Here is an 18,155-nt window from a genome sequence, read left to right on the forward strand (position 1 = left end):
ATGATGATGGAACAACAGAGAGCGCGATTAGGGCCGCTACCTGGGGGCCGCTACCTGGGGGCCGCCAGGCCGCGTCTGGGGCTGGCGCTGGACGTGGCAGCATGCGAGCCGCCAGCCAACATAGTCGACCGGCACTACCACCTGACCGGTCGACACTTCCATCATCCCCATCAGAGGGCTTGGCTTCGACAGGGTCCCCTAGGGCCCAATCTTCGGAGCCCGCCGCTGGTGGCGTGCGGCGCATGAAATGGACATGCGACATGAATAAAAATGTCATGCGCGCATACTACAGGGCTACAGGGGGAGAAACCGGACGGACTGGCTACCGAGCAGCAATGTACCGCGAGTTCTTGCTGCTTGCTGGTTTATTCAGCGTTCGAACATCTTTAACGCGACCGAGCTCGGACGATTAAGACGTGAGGCTGTTCCTGAAGTGCCAGCCTCTTCTGCAGAGCAAATCGTCTCACCGGCGGCGCCTGTCCGCGAAGAGACTGAACCTATGTCCCAAGATTTGCATGCAGAGGAGGAGGACACTGAGGGTACTGTCTCCCTTGATATAGAGCGTATGGGAAGGATCTTAGAAGAGACGATTTCTGAAATCCGTAATGCTCCTCTGGAGGATCGTCCGCGGCTCTCCCGTATTGCGCTAAATATAGCGTCACGGGATGTCATTGAGGCCATAAACGAAATGCTGCCCCAACACCTGGCGGGCAGCACTGGTCTGGATGATACGGCTTCTATCCTTTTCGGGGCAGCCCTGGCCGTCCACCGCTTCATTGGCATCAAAACCATGAAACCTGGGCGCCCGGGGCGTTCTGCTAATAACACCAAAGCAGAACCAGCCTGGAAGAGAAGGATAGAACGCCGTATCACCCTTGCCAGAGGCCTCATTGGCAGACTGCTATGCTTCAGGTCGGGCAATAGAAGGCCAAGGATTGTGCGCTCCGTCAGAATAGCCTTAACGGGCTCGGGGTTAGGCTGGATCAGCCGGACATAACCCTAAAACTGACGGAGCGCATCGACGACCTGAAGCAGAAAATCGCTGCATGGGGGAACCGCATACGACGATACTCGGAAAGAGTTGAGCGATTTCAGCAAAATCGTCTTTTCTCGAGTGATCAGAAAAGGTTCTACAACAGATTGGAGTGTCCTGCAGTCTGTTCTACCTCTCCACAGCCGAATCCGGCTGACCTTATCGCTTTTTGGCGAAACATATGGTCAAGAGAAGTAGAGCACGATGAGGGTCCTTGGATTTCGGCGATAGAGGAGACATGTGCCGCAATCAGGCCGATGAACCCAGTCGCCATCTCTACGGAGGATGTAGTTGGTGCAGTAAGGCGGGCCGCGAACTGGAAAAGTCCGGGGCCCGACGGACTGCATCACTACTGGTTGAAGGCGTTCTCGACTTGCCATGTCACCTTGGCTCGCCAATTCCAAGAGGCTCTCGAGCAAGGGACACTCCCGAACCTTTTCACCACCGGGATCACTCATTTAGCTCCAAAGACCACCGACACCATAGATCCCTCAAAATACCGCCCCATCACGTGTCTTACTACCATCTATAAGACACTGACATCCGTTCTGAGCTCTAAGATAACTCGTCATGTAGAGGATAATAACATCATGTCTGGGGCTCAGAACGGATGTCGGGGTGGTAGTCGTGGTACTAAGGAGCTCCTTCTCATCGATTCCGTCGCGGGCCAATTGGTCAAACGCAACCGCCGGAATTTTGCCGCAGCCTGGATTGACTATAAAAAGGCATTCGACTCGGTGCCTCATTCGTGGCTCTTGAGGGACCTTGAGCTGTACAAAATCGATTGTACAGTTCAAGACTTCCTCCGGTCATGTATGGGGCAATGGAGCACGATCCTTTGTCTCCATGGCGAGAGGTTGGCGGATGCCGATGACCGGATTAGGATACGCCGGGGTATCTTCCAGGGTGACTGTCTGAGTCCACTATGGTTTTGCATGGCCTTGAATCCTCTCAGTACATTACTAGAGGGTTCGGGGACAGGCTTTCAGTTTCGGAGAGGAGGGACAAAAGTGCCTCACCTTCTCTACATGGACGACCTCAAACTGCTAGCGCCCAATGCTACCCGACTGCAGGAATTACTGAATCTCACCACGGGATTCAGTAATTCCATCAGAATGGAGCTGGGACTAGACAAGTGTGCGGTCTTGCTTGTGGAGAGGGGTCAGGTAACTCACACGGTCGGGATCAATCCTGACCTGCTTAACATCAAGACCCTTTCTGAAACTGAATCTTACCGGTATCTGGGCATGTCACAATCTATAGGGGTGCAAGAGGCGGACATGAAACAGTCAGTTTGCGAGGGTTTTTATCGGCGTCTGACAAAGATCTGTAAAAGTTATTTGTCGGGCGCCAATAAGATTCGAGCTTATAACGGCTGGGTCATGCCTGTTCTCATGTACACCTTTGGCGTGCTCAGATGGACTCAGACCGAATTAGACGTCCTGGATAGAAGGGTCCGCACGACTATGACTCTCTATCGTAAGCATCACCCAAAATCGTCTGTCATGAGATTGTATGTCCCCCGAAAGTGTGGTGGTCGAGGCCTACTTAGCGCCAAGACCATGCACAATCGGGAGATATGCAACCTCAGGACTTACTTCGAGACGAAAAGGGAGTCCCCGATGCATACAGAAGTCATAGCAAGTGATAAAGGATTCACCCCGCTATCCTTGGCCAACAGCGAATGGCAAAAACCAGTGGTACAGAGCATCTCTGACCGGGAGACCGTATGGAAGGGGAAGGAGCTGCACGGACGCTTTTTTAAGGCTCTTCATGAGCCCCATGTCAGTAAAAAAGCGTCCGTGCAGTGGCTGCGCTTCGGTGACCTCTTTGGGGAAACCGAAGGGTTTGTCTTTGCGATACAAGACCAGGTGGTAAAGACGCGGAACTACCGAAAGTACATTCTGAAGGATGGCACTCACGACATCTGTCGAGCCTGTCGCCATCCCGGCGAGTCACTTAGACATGTCTTTTCGGGTTGTTCAGCTCTTGCCAACACTGAGTATCTGCACAGACACAACCAAGCAGCCAAAATCCTTCACCAAGAGCTTGCTCTGACGTACGGTCTCCTGGACCAGAGGTTGCCTTATTACAAGTACACACCGGTGCCAGTGCTTGAACGCGACGGAGTCCGGCTCTATTGGGACCGGTCCATTATCACGGACAGGACTATTCTTGCGAATAAGCCTGACATCGTGGTGTTGGACCGGGCACAGTCGCGGGTGTTTTTAGTGGACATCACAATTCCATATGACGAGAACCTTGTGAGAGCTGAGTAATATCTATATCGTAAATATCTAGATCTGGCTCACGAGGTTACCGCCATGTGGCATGTGGAGTCCACTGAAATCATCCCCATCGTTATATCTGCCAACGGTTTGATCCCAGTCAGCCTCGCTCACCATCTGAGGCGGCTGGGGTTCCGTGGCAGTTCGCTCGCAGGCAAGATGCAAAAAGCGGTCTTGCTGGACTCGGCTAGGATAGTCCGCCGGTTTCTCCACCTGTCGCCCTGACCCCCGGCCGTTTGGTCTCCCTGCCGGGGTGAATCCTCCGCCCGGTGCATATACGTATTTATGTAATGTATATTTAAGTTTATTTATTTTGCGTATTTAAGTAAGTTTATTTATTTTCCCTTTGGCTTTTTATATATATTTATTTTGTACTGGGCGTGAGAGTTTAATTCATTTGAATAATAATAATAATAATAATATGCTCCCGACCGACTTTTCGGTCACAGCGGCTAATCTAATGGTGAGATTAACCAATTACGCAGGAGATATTACAGTGCACAAGTGTGTGCGCAAGCACAGGTGCACTCTCTCTACCCTCACTCTCGAAATCCGATGGGACGGCAGACCGACACGACCGGTGAGAGATCAGGCGCAGGACCGACGGCTTTACGTGCTCTCCGAGGCACGGAGGTGTACTAACACCGCCAACTTCCCAACTCCAGGCTGCTATTAAGATTTTCCTTGTTAGAAAAATCCCAATAACCTATTTTGTTTTTGTTGGCCTGACCCGGGATTCGAACCCTGGACCTCATTGTCCGTAGCTGAACCAGCTAACCACGGGACCAATGAGTATTCAATGATAATATATGAACGTCAATCAGTCGAAGTGATGAGAATAAAATATTTAGCAACTATGACGAACACAAATGTTTAGTTTCAGTGCACACTACACACTATGTAAATAACAATCAAGTTCATTGGCTTTTGCAACATCACTTTTACTATCACTATTTGGACACAGTGTTTGGACGCATATAAATCACAACCTACTTTTTGGACGTAATGTCATTGTGGCCAATAGTGGTCGGTTTTGGGCTGTGAAATGATTAAGGTCTACGGCCACTATTGAGGATCGTACCGTATGATAATATTACAGGCCTTTAAATAAGGGGCACAGTGCCAATATATCAGAATATTAAGTAAAACGAGGCTAGCCCTTCTTATAAAGTCAAAATTCATTTATTTCAAATAGGCTTACAAGCACTTTCGAAACGTTAGGTAATAATTAGTCGAAAACTTATAATTAAAGTTACGAAGGTTCCAAAACTGCCTTGGAGATAAAATATGGATCAATACGCTGCTCCAATGTGGTATGGTGAGCTTAGAGTGATGATTGTCCATTGCTTATCAATGACTATCAGAATTTAATTATGTTGGTCAGCCTATAATCCGACTCATGACTTAAACCCAATAGTTATCTAAAGTCACATAGTCTAATCACTGAGTCAATGAGGCAATTCCACAGTTTAAACATTTTCAAACACAGATGATAAGAAAAGAGGTTATGTTAGTCACGACTTATGTTTAAAAGAAATGTGAAATTTAAAAAAAATATATTATATTTCATCTAACAATATTCTATTCTTATTTAATAAATATAATTTTTTTGGTCAACAAACATTTTTAAATAAAGATGAACCATGCAGTCGTGGTACAGTGTTAAGTAATCGTTGTATTATGTAGTTAGTGGGCGGTGAACTTTAGGCAGCATATTCGCACGTTCTGGTATTTTAAAAGCCTAATCCAAAATGGAGAAGGTTATACAACTTGACCTGTATACTAATTAATTACTTTTTGTTTTCACATCTGTCATCTATACTTAATATTATAAAGCTGAAGAGTTTGTATGTATGTTTGGTTAAACGCGCTAAATTCAGGAACTACTGATCCGACCTGAAAAATTCTTAAAGTGTTAGATAGCCTATTTATCGAGAAAGGCTATACACGGGAATGGGGCTATACACGGGAAAGGAATGGGAACCACGCGGGTGAAACCGCGCAACGTCAACTAGTTTTTTATGAGTTAGCCCTTGACTGCGATCTCAACTAATTTCAAGTGATGATGCAGTCTAAACTAGAAGCGGGCTTACTTGGGAGAAGCATAAGTGTATTCTACCGATACCTCAGATAGTTTCTGCGACATCGTACCGGAACGCTAAATCGCTTGGCGGTACGTCTTTGCTGTTAGAGTTTTAACTAGCCACGGTCTAATGCCTACCAGCAGACCAGATCTGAGCCAATTTAGAAATCATAAAATCTTAAACTCGTCCGAGTTTTCCCCACCACCTACAACATGGGTATTTTCAAGTTAAGAGTGAATAGGCATCTTCTAGGCAAGCGCATTCCACCATAGGCTGCATCATCGCTTACCATCAGGCATGATTGCAGCTAAGCGCTTGCTTATTCAAAAAAAAAAAAAAAGCTGGGTATCAAACCCAGGACCTCTCTGTTGAGAACCTATACTAACTGTGCTGAAGAGGTCGTCAAAAAAAGCATGTATATTGAGTGTTGGTTGTGTTTTATTCAACCGTTAACTTGTCTAACGCTTGAATGCGAATACACCTGATGTTAAATAACGATGTTACCTTAGGATCGTTAACGCCGTGGTTAACCTATTCTTATGGTTCTTGGTTCGAGTCCTCGGATTATAAAAATTTTGGGGCAACATAATCGTTCGGTTTTTATTTCAATGTTTTCTTATTAGCAGTCTGGAGTTTTGAATGATCTGGAGAATTGATGATATAAGATCTCGTCATTATTATAGATGAACTGGAACGATAACGTGCTTGTTGTTGAGTCTTTTCACCAAGATTAAGTCCATGTTTGGGGCAAACATCCTAATAAATCCCATGACAGACATCATCGTCATCATCATTATCAACCCATATTCGGCTCACTGCTGAGCTTGAGTCTCCTCTCAGAATGAGAGAGGTTAGGCCAATAGTCCATGACGCTGGCCCAATTCGAACCCGCACTCTCCGGAATCAGAGGCAGAAGTCATATTCACTGGGCTATCACGACAGACATACCTCGCATTCAACCATAATAGCTAAATAGTGTCATATATATAGTGGCATAAAACAGATAAACAAAAAATATTTTGGGCTGATTTCCACAAGCTGAAATAATAAAATTTGTACTTGCTTATCCTACCACCTAAAGCGGAAATAGTATACAACCATTTAGTCTACCAAATTGGGTCAATCGCGACGCTCGAGTTAGTAGAACGGTTGCAATTTAGCATCATGGGCTCCCTTACCATTGCAAGTATGTGTGGCAATAGAATTGAGAATCGATCACAAGCACTAAGCAACTAGATCCTTATTTTACCATATATCGATGAACCCAGCTTATGTCATCCTACTAATTAGAGATAGTTACTCAATGCGCTAGTTTAGGCATCGTTTGCAAGAACTAGATGTACGATTGCAGTTACGATCACGACATATGCAAATATGGGTCTCGAAGTATTAGTGGAATTCAAAAATTAAAATATTTTTATTCTTTGACAAGTTAACCCTTGACTGCGATCACACCTGATGTTAAGTGATAATGCAGTCTGAGATGAAAGCGGGCTTTCTTGAAAGAGGCACACGTTTATTCTAGCCGTATCATATTTCTACGCGACATCGTACCGGAACGCAAAATCGCTTGGCGGTACGGCTTTGCCGGGTGGTTGGTAGCCACGGACTTTTGCTAACAAATATACAAATATTTTTTTCATATCAGTATTTTTATTACTTACTAGTGGACGCTCGCGACTTTGTCTGCGTAAAAAAGTATGTTATACTACATAAATGAACTTTCCTATTGAAGTACTCTCCATCTAATCATAGAAACTGTATTAAAATCCACTGCGTGATTTAAAAGAACTTAGCTAGTAAATGGCAGGGAACATTTTATACTATTTTAACCGACTTCAAAAAAATTAAGTGTTTCTCAATTCTTAAGATTTAAGAAGTAAATAATATCTATAGGAAATCCCAAATATAAATAAAGGACAAGAAGGAAAATGTGCCAATCTGGAAAAAGGAGGAAAGGAAAATGGAAACGCTACAAATGTTAAATATAAATAATCACTACCTTTTTATAATTCCTCTGAATAATGCCTATACCTACCTACATTAAGAAATACGTAAATTATCCTCTTCATGTGAAATAAGCACATGTAATCGTAATAATTACCCGGGCTGTCATCTCATTGACAAGACATCTTATTAAGTTATTTCTGTGTCAAAATGATCCCTGTTCTTAAAACTTTAAATTGCCTGTACCTACTGCCGACAGTACCGTTTCATATTTATTTTTAAACTTACGTGGTACGTTTACGCACTTAACAAGTTTAAAAATAAAGCGGTTATTAAGAGAATCACCAAAATAGATATAATCTTGTCTAATTACTAAAAATTGTTGCAGGATTTTTGGATATAAACAAATCTTCAGAAGAAAGAAAGTCTGCACAAGCCTTCAAATGTTGGACGAAAAAAAGTTACATCTGCATTTTTTCGCCTCAAATCGTTTTAGTAACAAGTAACCTATACGAGTAACTTCAAACTGAGTCAAATTAACGTTCTAGTACGAAGTACCGTGTTTAAAATGATCATGGAAATTGGTTGAATAAACCTCATCTCTTCCAAATAAGCAAGATTGGTCCAAACCATTGCAAGTTAAATCGTAGCTCGTAGCTTTAAAAAATATATTCACTACCTTGGATACCTCAAAGGTGAAGCTAAAGTTCGCCTCTGAGTAATAACAGGAACACATCAAGTCACAGTAATTTCGCACGTTGCGTACCAATACTTGTTTTTGTCGAAATAATATTATTCTGAATGTTTTTGTTAGCGTTTATTGACCCTGCGTAAGTTTAAATACATAAAAAGAAATAGTCAACAATTTAAATTCAACTGCCCACTTACATTGAGAACGTATTTGTTTGTTGTACTTAAAACTTAAGTACAACAAATCGAGATATACATAAATTGTTTGACAATGGATGTGTATTATTTTAGACTAGCTGTGACCACCATTTACCTATAAAATTACATAGTTCATTTTTATTTTCTCTAATTTTCTTTTACCTGAAATAATTCTTACCTACTTACACAAATCAGGAATAAGAATACTCGAATCGGTCATGCCGTTTTCGTAAGAATAACAAACATCGATTATTTTTACTAATACTGAATATAAGATATCTATATACTCTTTCGTAATCACTTAAAAGAAAAATGTGATCAAGACATTTTTTGAATTATGCATTAAGCTTGTAACATAAAAATAAGTTAACATTAATATCCGTAAATAGACTCTAAATTTATTCACCACCATTTAAGTAAAAGCCTCTTTAAATGTGAGCGAATCTGTACTCTTTTACTAGTCATATATTAATATTATGTATGAGGCAACATGCTTAACTATTGCATCACTTGTTTTGAATTCCTTTTATAAGATCAAGCCCATAAACTTAAAAAACCTCGATTATTTTTGTTCCTTAGGACAGATGGACATTTTTTTTCATACTCCAAGGTAGAATAATACTTTATTGATCTTTATGGGTAATATATTCAGTAAGTTGTTATATTATATTTTATTAGTATTAGCTTTTTAATTACAGATTGATAAATTAAAAGGATAAATTGTCGATACGGATCCGACTCCAATGACCCATTTTCGTCCAAATTTTAGCCTGATTATGCAGGCTGCAATAAGTAAACGCGCCTATTAGCGGAATGTGCTAGCCTAGAAGATACCCATATTAAAGGTGTTAGAGAAAGCGGCAGCTGGAAGGGCATTCCATTCTTTGTTTACCTATAAGGGAAGAGGAACCAAACTTCCTCATTACGTATGAAGGCCATCAACAGAGTATCAGTGAAGATTACGGCGTTGTCTAGCAGTCCAATAATATAACTACTTACAAATTGATGAATAACAATACTATTTGAATTTGTTTGCACTAAAATTTAATTATTATCATTAAACTAACTGCAATAATACTTGCAGTCCAGTAAAGAAATTAATTGAATCAAATTAGAATAATTTTCCTTCTTTTAATGAATATTTGCCGTATAGTATTTTTAAATGTGACCCATACTTATTCCTGTTCCCCTCCAATTATAAAATACTGTGTTAGGAGTGAGTTCGATATAGTACGAGATGCAGAATAAAAAATATATATCCTCATCTGTTAATTAATTGGAATAAGAAATAAATTAAAAAAAAAATTGGATTATTGGATAATAAAAAAAATCGTATATTAGTTAGAAAGTAACAAAATAATTTAAAAAGTAAAGGTTGCCTGCTTTTTCACACTGCAACTGGGGGGTTGCAAGATAAAAACAGTTAGGTAATGTTACTTATATATCGTCATCAGTTATTCAGTCGTATAATATATCAGGTTAAAGCTTATTTTATGCTTAATTTAACTGATCTAGTTCATGGTTTGTATGAAAAATGTGTCTGGCCGAAATTTAACTAGGCAACCTATTTCCAATGTGTCACTCTGAATATAATCTATCGTCTATTTCATAGCACTAATGAGGGTATATTTTTCTAATGTCGGATCTTAGGCCAATGTATGGTGTTGAGACTCCCTTCACCGTGGAGGTATTGAGTCTTCTTAGTTCAAGCCAAAGATTACAGTGTATTGGTTCAAGCTACAAAGCTTCGTGTTTGTGCATAGTGACATCTATGGATGAAGTAGCAAACCACTTAACGTAAAGGCAATACAATACGTACGTGTTATGTTCTATGTGGAACCCTGTAACACTTCTCGCGTGACTGTTACGCAGATACATAAACAGATGGCGCCGCTAAAGTGGTCAAAATTCCAATTTTAAAAATAAATCATAATAGTTAACAGGGTGTTATGTTGTGTGACTTATATATAGGTATAAAATAAAATTTTTACTTGTAAATGTTTTTTTAATACATAATATTAAATACTCTCTTTATTACTCGTACCGGAAAGCGTAGTGTTGGTCAACCCCTCTCCAGGTGGACAGACGACATCAAGCGAGTCACAGGGATTCACTGGATGCAGACGGCTCAGGACCGTAATGTTTGGAAGTCCCTAAAAAGGCAGTGGATTACCCCATTGGCTTATTAGTGATGATGATGATGATGAACAGACTATGATCCCCATGACCTTGACCTTATGACCTTGTCACATCATAAAAGCTGAAAGTCCATGTCCTCCTATGGGTACGGTCAGAAATTACCGAGTCTGGTCTATGGTGGTTCTGGGCGGACATCTAACAAAGATCCAAACTTTCCAAGATTAAAGCGGTTTTTATTAATAATATTTTCAGGATAATATAAGAAATCCTTAGTCGATAAATAATATGAAGTAGTACCTATACTGCTTCATATCTGGCAACTATTCGCAAGATATACGAGTAGATATACAGTAGAACCCGTATAATACGATTTCGCAGGGACCCAACTAATATCGCGTCTTAGACGGGAAAGCGTACTATACGGGATATGGGTGGGGGATAGTGAAAAATATATCGACTAATGTACACATACATAGTTAAAAAATTAGTGTATTTGGTATAAAGACTACTTAATTACGCTAGGTACTTAAAATAATCACTTATTCTGGTATGACAAAAAGATTTTGATGCATTAGCAAGTACGAAAGTTTAGTTTTGCAGTGCGTCTTTAAAATTTTCTTTTAGAATCGCATCATGTCATGTTCATGACATGTCGCATGTTTTCTCCTGCAACCTTGTTTAAGGACCTTTTTGATGTTCTGATCTATCTGTTGTAATTTATTTGTCGCATTTGGAATTACACGCGTGTCACATGAAGGCGTATCAAACGGGATGACGAATCGTATTAAGCGTTAGGAAATGTATGAAAACATGTCTCAAGTTGTAGGGACTGGACGTGTAAAATGACGTATTAGGCAAGAAATCGTTTTAAGTGTGATCGTCTTAAGCTGGTTCTACTGTATATTATTCATTCTAAAAATTCCTTCCCATAATACTTCCTATTATTCTAAATCATTCTCTGTAAAAGCTGCTCGCCTCTGGAATTCCTTACCTCTCGAGGCTCGGCGTGCGCAATCTCTAGCTTCTTTCAAACAACTGGTAAATATGCACTTCTTTCCTCCTTGACCTTTTTATCATTCCGTATTTATTTTCGTTAAAATGATTTTATTTATTTGTTCATGTTTAAATAATTGTTGATGTTGTCTTGTTTCTTACTTTTTACATCTAAATTATTTAAATAAAATTTTCGTATGTATGCTTATGTTATATATATATATATATATATATATATATATATATATTTGTAAGTATCCTTATTTATGTAGGAATATATGTAATTGTTGGTAGGTATGTATGTATATTTGTATGTGTTCATATATATATATAAATATATTGATTTTGATTTTATATATTATTATCTAAGTGTAATATATCTTCTACTTCTCTTTTTATGTGTACACCCGTCATTATGCATTATTCCTTGTATTTATTTTCTCTTTTTTCGATTGGTTGTCTGGAAGAGATCGCTCATTAGCGATAAGGCCGCCAATTGTACATTAGTTTTTAAGTTAATTTCTTGCCTGTTATTATTATTTTTGGTGTACAATAAAGTATATTTCATTCATTCATTCATTCATTATAAGGGTGGTATCGTAGGAACCATGGGCTGACATGGGTATGTACGCTTGTTATAAAATGACGAAAGTCTGGCCATGACAAGCTCTAGTTCTAAATTGTTTGTCTACAAAATTATCTCGTGGCCAAGGTCGTTATAGATGTTGTTCTCCTAATAACCGTGCGAATACACTAACTAAGATTCGTGCCCCACTTTCCATCCTTGTATGTTAATAAGTAGGTAAGGTGTTCTTCTAAGAACTGAGTATCAGAATTTTTTTTTTGTTATTCTTTACAAGTTAGCCCTTGACTGCAATCTCACCTGATGGCTGGTGGGAGGCTTCGGCCGGCTTCTAGTTACCACCCTACCGGCAAAGACGTACTGCTATTTAGCGTTCCGGTACGATGCTGTGTGGAAACCGAAAGGGGTGTGGATTTTCATCCTCCTCCTAACAAGTTTGCCCGCTTCCATATTAGACTGCATCATTACTTACCATCAGGTGATATTGTAGTCAAGGGGTAACTTTTAAAGAATAAAAAAAAACTGAAGGTCAGCTTTCTAAGCTTCTCCTTGTCCATGGCTATGCGGAAAAGTTCTCCGAATGACTTTATGCTAGTACACTCCCTTACATTTCATAGCCAGGACTTCTTCCTTCTACCTACTCCTCATTTGGCTCCAATCTTACCTATCTTATTTGTTTGAAGCAAACCTAATCGTATCGCAAAATAATATATCCTAGGTGATAAATTCTCCGCTGCTTGATAGTTTTCTCCTCTCCTCTCTCCTCTTGACCTCTTTGGGTCACTGTTTAAAGTAATATTTGATAAAACGAGCATCTAGTCCACCAACCTTAAGTCTTGAACTGTATGGTCATGAATAAATATTGTTTTACTGCCATCAAGGACAAATTTGTCAAATTCAAATTTGTAAGTATGTGAACATTTTTTCATAAGCACTTGTAAATTGTACAATTGCTTACGAAGATTATACTAATCTGATCGTTTACAGTTAATATACCAATGGTTCAGTAGGCAGATTCTGTTATAAAAAAAATCCGACTGCTTATCTCCACTTTAAAGATAATCCTACTAATGTTATAAACGCGAAAGTTTGTATGGATGGATCAATGTTTGTTACTCTTTCACGCCGCAACTACTGAACCGATTTGGCTGAAATTTAGAATGGAGAGAGGTCATGCCCTAGAAGAAAACATAGTCTTTTTAACCACAATCCGAAACCGAAATAAAAATCAATGGTTGCTGTGCGATTTGTAAATAGTTGATGTTTGATACGGATGTTAAGGATATTTATTACTCTTACCATTTAATATTCCGAAGACTGGTATGTTAACTACCGATATGTGATAACCATTAAATAAGATAAAATATCGTTCTTCACTGCAGTTTATTTAATCAAAATTCCATATTGACTTTAGCGGGAACCACAAATAGGTAGGGACATAGTTTACGCGACAATGGCTTACACGAAATTGTAGTTCATTTGATGCAAATTTAAACGAACCTTGATTGTTGTATACTTATGTGCCTATTATTCGTTTCCTTGGCTGATTACCACGTATCGACCATTTGAAAAAATTGAACCACGAGTTTATTCGTATGTATAATTCTAAGACCAAACTGTCCCAGTTTCTACACTAGTGGACTTTTTGTTAACAAATACGATTCTACATAAATGAGTATGATTCATAAGGTACTGTTGTCTGTTCTAGCCGATGCTCCGCGGTTTTACCTGCGTAGTTCCCGTTCCCGTAGAAACACGGGGATAAATCAGCCTATGGTACTCGCATATAATAAATCGGTTCTGATTACCCCATACAATACCAAAAACTTTCATCATCATCATCATCATCATCATATCAGCCTATGGACATCCACTGCAGGAAATACGCCTTTTGTAGAGACTTCCAAACAACATGGTCCTGAGCACCCTGCATCCATCGAATCTCTGCGACTCGCTTGATGTCGTCAGTACATCTTCTGGTGAGGGGTCGACCAACACTGGGCTTTCTAATGCGGGGTCGCCATTCCAGCACTTTGGAATCCCAACTTCCATCGGCTCTTCGAACAATGTGCCCCGCCGATTGCCACTTCAGCTTCGTGTCCACTAACTTTACCTCTTTATAATATCAGTACAGATTTATGTGAACATTAAAAAGTAATTTCATTTAGTTTACCTTCAGTTCACCCTTAGTTTGTAAAATTAATATATTAATTATCAAATGTGACCCACTACATAGTTTATTTGAATGTTATATTAATAATAACTTGTTTATAAGAGATTAATAAAACTATTAATCTCGCTGTTTGGTAGATATAAATATGACTGTTGTAATTCTTCAGAACTCTGTCATAAAGAAATTCTTATTTTTAAATATTAAACATTATAAATGATTCGGCCGTGGCTAGTTACCACCTGGTAAAGACGTACCGCCAACCGATTTAGAGTTCTAGAACGATGTCGTGTAGAAACAGAAAGGGGTGTAGATTTTTATCCTCTTTCTAACAAGTTAGCCCGCTTCCATCTTAAATTGCATCATCACTTACCATTAGGTGATTGTGGTCAATGGCTAACTTGTAGAGAATAAAAAAAAATTCATACATGTATGTATACTTGCTACACAAATAGTTGAAAGACCGTAGTCTTATTAGTCTTCACAATAAAACCGTTGATTCCCCGAAGTATATGGACAACAAGTACATAGTCATGATCGCTGCAGAGCGCCTGGGTGGTGCAACCAATGCTGATATAAATAGTGTGTTGCGGGTGAAACAACACGTTAGTACCCCTGTTACGGCAGCTGTGATAAGTGATAACAATGCGTGGACTTCAAGTAAGTCATCCTCATTAGTGAAATATTTTGATTAAAATAGATCGATCCAAACAAGCAGTTAATTAAATATATAAAAAAAACTACAATATTTACAAATAAATAGAAACGATACGAACAGTGTGTTATAATCATTCTGAAATATAAGAGTACGATTAAAGTACTTTTTTTGTATCGTAAAATATTATTTAATTTATTAAATAATCGAACGTAAGTAAATTAACTAAATATATAATTTTAGAAAATTTAAATCTTTAAAATAGTTGTTTCTAAATATAAACAACTTTTTGTGGTGTTATCTAATCAAATATGGCGATTTATATGAATAGAAACTAACTAATCTATAATTATAGATTAATTAGTATACAACACATTTTGCAATGTTACTTTTTTGTTTGTAAACCGATTTCGATAAACTAAACACACACTGAATACACAATATATCAGTAAAAACAATCAAATCGTTTCAGTCGTTGCTGAGTTAGTGTGTACAGATAAAAGTATAAACAGACACACAGACAGACAGAAATTTATATTGGATTTTGCTTTATTTCCTGTTAGACCAGGCGCTGTGAGGAGTAATATGAGGGCCGCATTCTATTCACAGTTATAAACCCAGTAAGCTTTTGGATTCTGTTATTAAATAAGAGACATTTGGATATTTTTATTAAAGCAAAAATATAAAAATAAAAATAGCAATACAATTATTGCAAAGCATTTTTTCAGTCTATTTACTTGATATTGAAAGGGTATAAAAAAAACAATGCCAACATACCTCCTCATTGGGAGTCATAATCTGCATGCTTTACTGAGTGAACTGTGAACAGAATGCTGTCCTCATATTGTGCATACTAAATTCCTCACAGCGCCTGGTCTAACAGGAAATAAAGCAAAATTCAATATAAATTTTCACTTGAACTGTTCTTTCTTCAAGTTGCCATGTTTGAATTATTGATGTTGAGCATGCTAACCTAACATTACGAGAGTAGGTCTATATAAAATTTCTTTTTTAACAATTTATCATAATATATACGTTTAAAATTAAATCAATTCTTTTAAATACTATTTTAGGTAATAATGTTAAGAAAACTACCCAAAAGGTTCTAACTTACAAGAGTAAATATGTCCAAAATAAATTCTAATTTATTTTATTTCAATTAGGCAATAGTTTTTGAAAATAACAAATAACATTCAAAAATAGGGTTGGTTGTGAGTTGAAGAATCGAAGTTCCAAGGCACCTAAAAAAATCTAGGGTTCAAACTTGGTTCATAACCATTAACTTATTAAAATAACGGATTTGTTTTCTTTTCAACATTAAAATGTCAATACCTTTACTCCAATTTTCACTTAACTCACCCCTTTCATTCATTCATACGATATTATTTTGCTACGTCCAGAAGCGATCGAGAAAGTCGTTAATATAGAGATACTAACTTGTATTTGAAGTAAATTTTAAAATATTCTAAAAGCTCGGACCTAGAAATAAACATATTCGATACTTACGACAAGTATTCCACTTATGTTATTATATTTATTCCTTTCCTATAAATACTTAAATGTCTGTAATTACTATTGTACAATTTTATTTAATTAACAAATACAATTTTTAATTGTCACATTTTTATCCGCCAACCAGCATAGATGCAGCATAGTCGGTTTTAGCTCCATCTTAATATAAAAATGAAAAAAATCACTTGTGACGAAATTTTAAATACCGTACACGTTACGTACAAAGATGAAATTCGGCAGGGAGGTGGCTTATAGTTAGTAATTGTCCGGTAAGAATGGAGTTTACGACGGGGCTAGATTAAGGAGGTCAAAGGACGGACGAAGTCACGGGAATCTGCTAGTATAACTATAACTCTATCTTTCATAATAGCGAAGAGGTCTCCTAAAAACAGGCAGATAATATTACCTGCCCTTTTTGAGGCAACTATGACCCTAAATTCCATTTAAAGTAAATGTATAATTTAGGTAATAAGGTGAATTGTACGCACTTAGATCAATCGCTCCACAATAGAGATTACATAATTCATTCATTAGGGAAATGAAATTATGTCAGTCATTGTTACATCGGTTAGTCAGTGCCATAACATAATGATAATTCAATATTATCTAACAGGGTTATTCGTAATGTTTTAGATATATCGTTTTATTTATTTGAACTAGAGAACTCACGCTATTTTGTTGTACGTTGCATGTTTCCTAACTTATATGATCACATTGGTGGTATATCCCACTTTTTAGTTTGAAAGAACACCTACCTGAATTTTATCTAAAATTTAATTCTAAGTTAAAATACTTCCTATTGAAACTAAATTTCGTTAAGATTAAAAACAAAAAGGTTACTTTTACGATCATATTTTTACAGCCAAATTCATTTTATGTTCACACTAGATCTACTAGACTAGAAAATCTGATTTTACAAATCCCGCGGGAACCACAAACTTTCCCGTGATAAAAAGTAGCCTATGTTTCTGCTACAATAGTTCTGTAATATTGGTTGGTTAGCATTTTACTTTAATTTTCTTTCTTCTGTGCTATTTAGTATTTATTACCTTAATATTGTGTAGGTGCTCTTGATAAATATTTACCAGTACGTAATATTGATATGTATTGAAGCGTAAATTACCGGAAACTATAGACTAACTTATCATATATTAAACACTTCCTGTGTTTGTTTTAAGCTCTATTGTTCTTGATAAGGTAATATAGGAGTGCGTCTCACAAATGTAACATGCATTGTATTGCCATGTCTCACGAGTCATATAACCTTGGTAAAAAAACCAATTGATAGGTATTATGTGTATTTGTTTTACATTTTCTGTTAAATGAAGTTCTTAGCACGCTTTTGGACCTCTACAGGTTTGCTGGTTGCTGGCAATGTGCGTCGCGGTGAAGGCGGGCTTACATTACCTACACAAGATATGGCAACCATCCTATAGGTTACTCTGGATACGAGTACGGTGGTTACGATGGTCATAGTGAATATTACGTAAGTAAGCGGCTTAATTTATTTTGGACCTCAAACTAAATAAATAAGGACCTGTCTCGCTAGACGTTACTTTTCTGTCAAAGCATATGATCAACGATCTAATGATTATAATTTTTCTTAAAAAGGGCAACTGTTGAGTTTCTTGCCGGTTTCTTCTCAGCAGAACCTGCCTTCCGAACCGGTGGTAGAATCTTTACAAATAGTCGACTGTGTCAAATGTGCTTGTAAACTGAGCCTACTTGAAATAAATGATTTTTGATTTTGATAATGCGGTTAAAAAATTGTCTCTATAGAATCAAAATGTTTTAGTTATAATCGTGTTCGTCAGTTTTAAAAGAGCTCCGTAAAAATATCTTTTTGTGTAGTCAGATGGTGTA

The 18,155-nt window shown here is 38.1% G+C and overlaps 1 protein-coding gene across 1 annotated transcript in view; it reads left to right on the forward strand.

The window, feature by feature from the left end:
* LOC112058219 (uncharacterized) overlaps nt 1-18,155 on the forward strand; it is a 21,642-nt gene continuing 3,487 nt past the window's right edge. The window contains exons 1-4 of the mRNA XM_052882637.1: nt 1-228; nt 293-972; nt 1,140-3,308; nt 17,685-17,778. Coding sequence (XP_052738597.1) covers nt 1-228; nt 293-972; nt 1,140-3,308; nt 17,685-17,778 — 3,171 coding nt within the window. The remainder of the gene's footprint in view (nt 229-292; nt 973-1,139; nt 3,309-17,684; nt 17,779-18,155) is intronic.

Source organism: Bicyclus anynana, chromosome 7 (genome assembly GCF_947172395.1).
Source record: "Bicyclus anynana chromosome 7, ilBicAnyn1.1, whole genome shotgun sequence".
Taxonomy (NCBI): Eukaryota; Metazoa; Arthropoda; class Insecta; order Lepidoptera; family Nymphalidae; genus Bicyclus; species Bicyclus anynana.